The sequence below is a fragment of the Solanum stenotomum genome, chromosome 8, assembly GCF_019186545.1.
Source record: "Solanum stenotomum isolate F172 chromosome 8, ASM1918654v1, whole genome shotgun sequence".
NCBI lineage: Eukaryota > Viridiplantae > Streptophyta > Magnoliopsida > Solanales > Solanaceae > Solanum > Solanum stenotomum.
Genome location: NC_064289.1, coordinates 35,722,245 through 35,732,322, shown reverse-complemented (window position 1 = coordinate 35,732,322; position 10,078 = coordinate 35,722,245). Strand labels below are relative to the sequence as shown.

General features: G+C 24.9%; 1 protein-coding gene across 4 annotated transcripts in view; it reads right to left on the bottom strand.

The window, feature by feature from the left end:
* Positions 1–9,542: 9,542 nt before the first annotated feature.
* Positions 9,543–10,078, bottom strand: part of LOC125873372 (uncharacterized) — a 38,355-nt gene continuing 37,819 nt past the window's right edge. For all 4 annotated transcript variants that reach the window (XM_049554296.1, XM_049554299.1, XM_049554297.1 and 1 more), the window contains one exon: positions 9,543–9,787. In XM_049554296.1, the coding sequence (XP_049410253.1) occupies positions 9,725–9,787 (63 nt within the window). In that variant the 3' untranslated portion in view covers positions 9,543–9,724. The remainder of the gene's footprint in view (positions 9,788–10,078) is intronic.

Genomic DNA, 10,078 nt, shown 5'->3' with positions numbered 1-10,078 from the left:
GTAATTAAAAGATAGTTATTGTTAGCTTAAATAAAGGAACTGCAGAGTTTGTGGTACCTTGAATCTCTACTACATCTTACTCACGATCTATTCAGAATGTAAAAAGGCTATAGAAGTAAATATTAAATATGTCATAATTGTTATTCATTGAATACGGTCATATATATATGTGTGTGTGTGTGTATGTATGTGTGTGTGTGTGTGTAATTATTTATAAAAAGGGTGTCTACTTATGTATTTTTCCCAACTATATAATTAGTTCGATAGAAGAGTATTGTAAAGGATCTAATATCCGTAGCAGCTATAATTGCATTCATATTGGATCCTAAGATTGTTGAGTCTAAATCTTTATTTTGTTTATGCCAAAAAGAGGCATAGTGAAACTTGGATTTTAATTACCAGAAAATAGAAAAATGAAGAGCTACGAGATTTAGGAGTTGAATAAATTTCAATCTTTTAGCCTTCCAACAATCTCAATAATACCAACTTCTTATGAGACATTCACACAAAAAAATAGCATAATTAACGATTGATTAAGAAAACTAAGATGATAATATTATATCATCGTGTCTAGGGGTGTATAAAATCGAACCAAAAATCAAATCAAATCAAAACGCAAACCGAGTCAAACCAAGAAAAAAAACCCGACTAGTGGTCGGTTTGACTTGGTTTGATATTGAAAAAAAACCCGACTATATTTGGGTTGGTTTGATTTTAACTAAAAAAAACCAATCCGAGACCAAACCAACCCGACATTATATATATAATTTTAAAATTTTATTTTATACATAAAAATATTTACTTTGATATGATTTTTAAATATTTCTTATACTTTTTCATAGTTTTAATCTTTAATATATTATTTCAAGTTTGAAACTTAGAATTCTGAATGGTTCAATAAAGATTATAGTCCACAAATGTTGATAATTATAATAAAGCTTATATCAAAATCAAATTAATATTAATGCAAAAAGAAAATCAATTCAACACTAAGAATGACAATAATATTGAATATTTGTTCTTTAATTTTACATTGTTTTAGACAATTCAAATACATAATCTAATTTTAATTTCCTTTAATATTTAGTCATGTAACTAATACTTATTAAACTTATTTTAGCATGATTTAGTACTTTTAAATTATGATCATTTTCATTATGACTTGTTAATTTGCAATATTTGTTTTACGCGATTTCATTATTATTTTTTTTTTGTTGGATATTTTAGTGTCATTACTCATATCATATTTTGTGTTATTTTCTTAAGAAACACCTTAGATAGTTGTATTTTGGTAGGACTAAAGAAATATTTGAAGTACAAGTAAATCATATGTTTGTATGAATACTTTACCGGAAAAACCCAAAAAATTCGAAAATTCGAAAAACCAGAAAAAATCCGAGGTTGAAAAACCCGACTTTTATTGGTTTGATTTGGTTTATAGATTTAAAAAGCCGACACAAATGATTTGATTTGATATTTGAAAAACCCGAACCAACCCGGTCATGTACACACCTAATTGTGTCATATATATATATATATATATATTACCTTAAAAGCATGAACTTAACTTGAATGCTAAATTACTATAATATCCCTAACTTAGGTTATGACTTTTCTGATAAGTTGTGACTTTTTTCAAAGGGTTGTAATTTTTCGATGAGTTGTGACTTTTTCAAAGAGTTGTGACTTTTTAAATAAGTTGCGACTTTTCCAAAGGGTTGTGACTTCTCGAAACGGTCATGACTTTTCAAATAAGACACAAAAAATATTTGTTCATACTACCATTTGTTGACTATAAATAGAGGGGCTTCCTCTTATTTTTCAACCATAATTTTTTTTAATCTTCTACTCTTCTTCTTCTTGCATTTAAAAAATCTCGTGTGATTTATTGTCGTTGAGTGACTTCGAAATTTAGCGGAATATGAGGTACCACTATTCTGATTAAGTAAGTCGTTTTATCCTAAAGGGTATATTTCTTAACCTCGGGTATTTAAGGAAAATAATTATAATGATACAATAATTATTTTTTTGCTTACTATAGACATTATTATGTAATGTTCCAATATATGAAGTTAACATTATGTAGTCTAAATTCATTTGGTTTTGTTAAAAATTATCTTGTGATGTAGATATATGCTTCTGAATATATTTTTCCAACATTATTAGATTATCAGGAGTTAGAGAATTGTCACTGTTTGTTTTTTGGATGATCAAGACAAAATAATGACTTTATTTGGCTTCTTATATGATTTAGATTGTCAGAAAATTTGCATCAAAATAGTTATTACTATATAAACATTGAACGTTTGTTTAATCGATTTTACTATTTCTTAATATTTCAGTATTTTCAACGAAGAAAAGTTCATATGACTTGTAATAACGTTAGTTGAAGTTTGTCTTAGTTTAATTTTTATTATTTATTTAATAGCTAATGTCACGACCCGGGAGCACCCCCTAGTCGTAACCGGCGTACTCGACCTCGAAGAGGTCTAATACAAGCCTCTTAGCATTCATTCATCGCATAGACACCAAAACTATAAGGAATTAAAAACTTTCTTCACACACGAAGATACTTTCAATAAATAGCAAGCGGAAGACTTTCTAGACTTTATACAATATGTCTCAAAACCATCTAATACTTGAATATAACATTGGGACTAAGCTCACTCAAAACCTAAGCAAATACTAGAGAGACATNCACGAATGTATTATCAAGTTAACAAGATCTTCTAACTTCAAAATATATTATTTTAAAATGTTCAAGTTCTTTTTTTTTTAAAAAAAAAAAAAAACTCACATCAAATGTGAAAATATGTGAATATAATATGAATCACTTAAAATTTATCATTAACAAAATAAATTTTATATTCTGTAATATGGAATACATATTTTCGACTTGTCCCTACACTAAATAAAAATCTAATAACTATAAAATAAAATAGTAACATTAATTAAAAGTCCTATTTATTTATGTAAGTATAAAATTTATTAGAAATTCATCTATTGCACATTAATTCTTTAGTAATAACATTATAAATTCTCTTAATTATTACTTATTATTAATTATTGCAAACATTATTCACACTCTTTTACATTCTTTAGTTATAATATTATGAATTCTCATAGTTATCACGTTAATTATTTCTATTTTTCATCTTTCTTTATATTAAATTTTTATCAATAATTTTTCGTATTACTATACCGCCCCTATATTAACACGGTGTTGTTATTTTTCCTTGGACGAAACATGCTTGGTTGAATAAATTGAAGATTGTTACAAGTATATGAGCTATATCTTTATTGGGAGTAAGATAAACAGGTGATTATATATATGATTTCACAGAAAAAATATATTCTTTAATTTTAATTTTTAGTTTATCCGGTAAATAAAAAGGAAACATTTCTAAGTTAACTATGGACAGTCAGATAACTATCTTTGATTTATGTACACAGTCAATCAAGAAGTCATAACTTATAAAATAAAAATAAAATATACAAAAATAATTCTAAATTATAAAATGTAGTTGTTCTCCACATGTTCATATGACATCTAAATAGATTAACGTAGAATACACGTGGATAGCACATCTGGTTAGATGACAAGAAAAATACACAACAAATGTCGTCTATAAGGTAATATTAGTGAGATACGACTAATTACATGATTGAACCTCATCAAATTGAAATAAATATATACATTATTGCATTTAACTAATAAAAATTTTCATTGACCATCTTCATAGGTTCGCGTGAATAAGAGATATATATGACGATCCACATTGAACATTCACAAAAGAATCTGCAATATTATTTTGTGCAAAACTTATTATTTAAATATTCGCTTAAATTTTCTGAATTGATAATCACGCACAACACATGTGTTGAAAAACTAGTTACCTTAAAAGAATGAACTCCTAACTTGAATGTTAAATTACTATAATAACTCTAACTTAGGTTGTGACTTTTTCAATGAGTTGTGACTTTTTCGATAAGTTGTGACTTTTTTCAAAGGGTTGTGATTTTTCGATGAGTTGTGACTTTTCCAAAGAGTTGTGACTTTTTCAATAAGTTGTGACTTTTCCAAAGGGTCGTGACTTTTTCAATAAGTTGTGACTTTTTCAAAGGGTTATGACTTCTCGGAAAGATCATGACTTTTCAGATAAGACACAAAAAACACCTGTTCATACTACCCTTTTTTTACTATAATAAGTTGTGACTTTTCCAAAGGGTTATGACTTCTCGGAAAGATCATGACTTTTCAGATAAGACACAAAAAAAGTACACCTATTCATACTACCCTTTTTTTACTATAAATAGAGGGTCTTCATCTCATTTTTCAATCATATTTTTTTTAATCTTCTACTCTTCTTCTTCTTGCATTTAAATTTTTTTGTGTGATTTATTGTCGTTGAGTGAATTCAAAGTTTAGCGGAATATGAGGTACCACTATTCTGATGAAGTAAATCGTTCTATCCTAAGAGAGTATATTCCATAACCTCAAGTTCTTGAGGAAAATAATTTTAATGATATAATAATTATTTTTTTGCTTAATATATACATTAGTATGTAATGTTTCAATATATGAAGTTAACATGATATAGTCTAAATTCATTCTTTTTTGTTAGCAATTTCTCTTGTGATATAGATATATGCTTCTGAATATCTTTTTTCATAATTTAGAGAATTGTCAGGATTTTTTTTTTATGCTCAAGACAAAAAAATGACTTAAATTATCAATACTACATATGTGATTTAGATTGTCAGGAAGTTTGCTTCAAAATAGTTATTACTATATAAACATTGCCCTTTTGTTTTACTTATTTACTATTTCTTACTATCTCTGTATTTTAGACGAAGAAAAGATCATATGACTTATAATAACGGCAGTTAAAATTTTTATTAGTTTAATTTTTATTATTTATTTAATAGCTAACTTTTATGAGATAAATATTTTCATTAATGCAAACATATATTTATATTTGGGTAGGTATTTATATTTAAATTAAAGTATTATATATGTCACCAATGTATTATCAAGTTAAAAGATCTTCTAACTTCAAAATATATTATTTTAAAATGTTCCGAGTTCTTTTTTTAAAAGAAAACACAACAAATGTGAAAATATGTGATTATATATGATTCATTTAAAATTTATCATTACACAAAATAAATTATATATTCAATAATATGGAATAAACATTTACATTTTGTCCCTACACTAAATTAAAATCTAATATTTATACAAAAAAAATAGTAACATTAATTAAAAGTCCTATTTATTTATGTAAGTATAAAATTTATTAGAAATTTAGCTATTGCACATTAATTCTTTAGTTATAACATTATAAATACTCTTAGTTATTATTAATTATTGCAAATGTTATTCACACTCTCTTACATTCTAAGTTATAATATTATGAATTTCATAGTTATTGCATTAATTATTTTTATCTTTTATCTTTCCTTATATTAACTTGTGACCAATAATTTTTCACATTATTATACCACTCCTACATATGTGATAACACAATACTGTTATTTTTCCTTTGAGGAATCATGCTTGGTTGAATAAATTAAAAATCGTTTACAAGTATATGAACTATATCTTTGTTGGGTGTAAGATGAACAAGTGATTATATATATGATTTCACAGATAGAAATATTCTTTAATTTTACTTTTTAGTTTTTTCGATAAAAATAAAAGGAAACCTTTCTCAGTTAACTATGGACAATCAAATAACTATCTTTGATTTATGTACACAGTCAATCAAGAAGTCAAATATGAGAGCCAACAACAAGAACATCATCTATTATGTTATAACTTATAAAATAAAAATTAATATACAACAAATAGTTATAAAAGATAAAATGTAGGTGTTCTCTTCACATGTTCATATGACATCTAAACAGTTTAACGTAGAACACACGTGCAAAGCACATCTGGTTAGATGACAAGAAAAATATACAACAAATATCGTCTATAAGGTAATTGGTGATATACGAATAATTACATGATTGAACCTCATCAAATTGAAATAAATATATACATCATTACATTTAACTAATACAATTTTTCATTGATCATCTTCATAAGTTCGCGTGAATAAGATATATATATATATATATATATGACGATCCATATTAAACATTCACAAAAGAATCTACAATATTATTTTGTGCTAAGCTTATTATTCAAATTTTCGCTTAAATAAGCAAACTATTTACTATAACATATATTTTCTAAATTTGCAATCACGTGCAACGCACGTGTCAAAAAACTAGTATACGCTAAAAGTGGGAAGAATGTTAGGCAAAAGTTAGATTACAATTCTATCCCTACATTAAATTTAAATGTTATAAACTATTTAATAAATTATATTGAATAGTAAATCATCATATTAGTACATGAATCAACCACTTTCTTGAATATGTATTCTTTTTATTAATTTCATGTTGGAGTTAAATTCATGAATTTTTTGTTTTGTTCATCTTCCAATTGGAAATATGAATGGTTATATTTACCATTAACAAAAACAAGAAAAATCATATAGATCTATATTATATTCTTTTTTGTATATAAATATTTGTATTAATGTGAAGTACATTACATAGATTTTATTATCTCTAACTCTTCATTATGTAAATATATGCAACTCCCACTAATTATACTCATTATGATTTTTACTGACACCTCTCATCCATAATCAAATGGATTAATGTCATAGTCATAACAACTTTAAGTGCTTTTCAATCATATCCTATAAATAGTGACATTTGACACAGTATTATATACACTTGAAACAATTGGGAAATAAAAAGAAGAGAAAATCTCTATGCTCTCCTCTTGTTTTTTTTTTTTTTTTAATGTTTATGTTTCTTGTTTGTTGTTATTGTATAACTTTTTATTGTTTTATTATTAATAATATTGAGAATTTACAGTGATTTTTTGCTTTGTATACATTAACCTAGCATGTGGTATTTTAGTATACTTATTTGAATATTGTATTTGTACAATAATTAGTTATTTTTATTTTATGCACTTTTAGTCAATTTTATAACTAAGGATGTATTCTTTTTATTAGGAAGATATATGTAGTTTCTATTGTAAAAACGGTGGTTTTTTTTAGTAAATACCAATAAATTTGAAGCGGAAAAAATATGTCATTTGCAATACAAAATTTATATGAAATATTTTGAGATAAATGTGCAACACACATTTTTAGAATTGGTATTTTATAAATACGATAAACCTTGTATTGATTAGTGTGTTCGTACATGGAGCTTACTTTTTACCTCCAAAAAGAAAAGAAGAGAATTTCAAATATAATCTTCTTAGACTAAAATATCTTATTTTAATAGATGTTTTTCTACACAAATATAGATGTCAACTAATTCTTTTCACTTAACCTAGTATTGTTAGTGTATATTCTTATTTGGGCTTTTATTAGCTATTGGAAAAATGGTATGAAATAGCAAATTTAATTCAAATTAAATGTTATAGCCATAGTTTATTTTAATTGTAATTCGCAGAAAACATTCCATTTTTGCCATCTGATTCGGTATACAATTAGTAATTTTATACATTTCGATATAAAATGCGTTTGTGTTTGTATAAAGCGAGAGAAAAGTGTACATACAAATATAAATACATATATATTTTTGTCCTATACACTTATAATTATACAAATACAGATCTTATTATACAAATTACTATGTATAAATGAATTTATACAAAACTGAACAATTTGTATAAAATTGGATGTTTCTAGCGAATTATACAAATCAAAAGCTCCATAGCAAACATAAAATTTGTTATGGAGTGCAATTATGCAAACTATAATTATAACATACAAATATGATTTTTATGTTTGCTATATGTGAAAGTTGCTCTTAGTTATTTGTGATTTTATTGAAAACTTGCTAACAACATGACAACTTATAGATTTAAGGAAAACTTACTTGGATGGTTACCTTTTGATAAATAATTACTGATTTTAGCGATATTTATTTATTTATTAACATTTTTAGCAATACTATGTTAAATCTGCAATATGTATTAAAAGTAAATTATGTATACAATATATATGTATTATAATTTTTTTTTTAATATATTATGCTTGTTTGGTAAGAAATTGACACATTGTATTATAAGTGTATTAAAATATGTGATAAATATATTATCTATCAATAAAACTTGTATTATATGTGAATAATAAATTATTCTTTGTAATATGTATTAAAATTGTATTATAAATATATTAAAAATAATCAAATGAGAAAAAAAAATGTTATTGCTATAAGTGGTAAATATTTTTTTAATGTTATATATTTATGTAAGTTTCCCCAGATTTAATCGGCAATAAATGGCCCAGTTTTATTTATTTGGCAATTTTTTTTTTAATATTTACTTGACATTAAATAGTCATAATTATTTTTCTTGTAAACTGTTCTTTTTCTTATTTTCTCTCTCTAATTCTAGACACGTTATTTTTTCTCTCTCCTTGTTATTTGTCATTATCAAATTCAAAATAGTTAAATAAAAAGAAAAATTACTTGGATGAGTATCTTTTAATAAATAATTACTGATTTTAGTGATATTTTTTATTTAATACCATTTATAGAAATATGTCGTAATACTATGATAAATCTGCAAAATATATATTAAAAGTAAATTATGTATGCAATATATATGTATTATAATTATTTCAAAATATATTATACTTGTTTGGTAAGAAATTGACATATTGTATTAAAATGTGTGATAAATATATTATCCATCAATAAAACTTGTATTATATGTGTTTTATAAATTGCTCTTTGTAATATGTATCAAAACGGTATTATAAATGTATTAAAAGTGATCAAGTGAAGAAAAATGTTATTGCTATAAATGGTAAATATTTTCTTAATATAGAATATTTATGTAAGTTTCATAATGTGAATGTATACACTTTAATTTAATAATACAACAACAGCATAGATATTTTAAATAATTTCCCTCCGTAAGGAATGTTGATATTAAAAATATATTGATACTTATTTTTTTTCAATTTGATTCTCAAAAGTACTTTTTCAAAAAAAGATTGTCCAAATACAATTTGCTTATCAAAAACACTTTTCAAATGAATTAACCAAACAAAAAATATTATTTATTTCAAAACTTTTTTCGAAAAACTATTTTTAAAAGTAAACAAATTATAGCAATAGTAAACAAATTATAGCAATAATGTCAAACAGACTCTAAAACATGATCTATCGAGGATTTCAGTTTGAGAATCATATAGGTCACATATGTAGAAATTATAATGGGTCAACATATTGTGTACCACCAAAAATAAAGAATATGCTTTTTAAATTCATCTGAAAACAATTTCTTGTACATTTATGTTCAGCAATAACGATAAATAATCTTTAGCATAGACTCAAATAATCTCCAATATTGGATTACATCTACCTTGACATGAAATCTTGTTACATAGCTCCAATTTTATGATGCACTTTCAAGAGAAATATCAATACTGATAATAACTCAACAAGAATCGTTCAAGTCTTGACAGATCAACAGAAATAAATGAAAATGATATGCAACAAGAATATGATATAAGGAATTAACTATATTTGTACCTTCATGTATAATTAAAAATTTACTTCAATAATTACTAACATTATTTTTCAGAATATACATTGTGCATGACTTGAAACAAACTAGTATATATAAATTTAATCAACTTGTTAAATGTTCTTGTGAAGTCTGCATGCGAATTCTTTCATTCCTAGCACATTCCACCTGGAAATAATAGAAGCATAACATTAGGAACTACTCATTTGCTGCTGACAAAACGATGTGGTAGTAATTCTGAACTAAAAATTCACATTCATATAACTGTTGAACAAGAAAAGGCTCTTTAACTGCATAACTGCGATAAAAAGAAGATAAAAACTTAATGTGAGATGTTCTTTTTTAGATAAATTTCTTGTCTCACAGCATCATGATTCCTACAATTCGAACAAAATTAGATGTCCTTCACTAAAAATCTGAAAGAATACCCCCACCAACACCAACACCCCCTCCCACAAA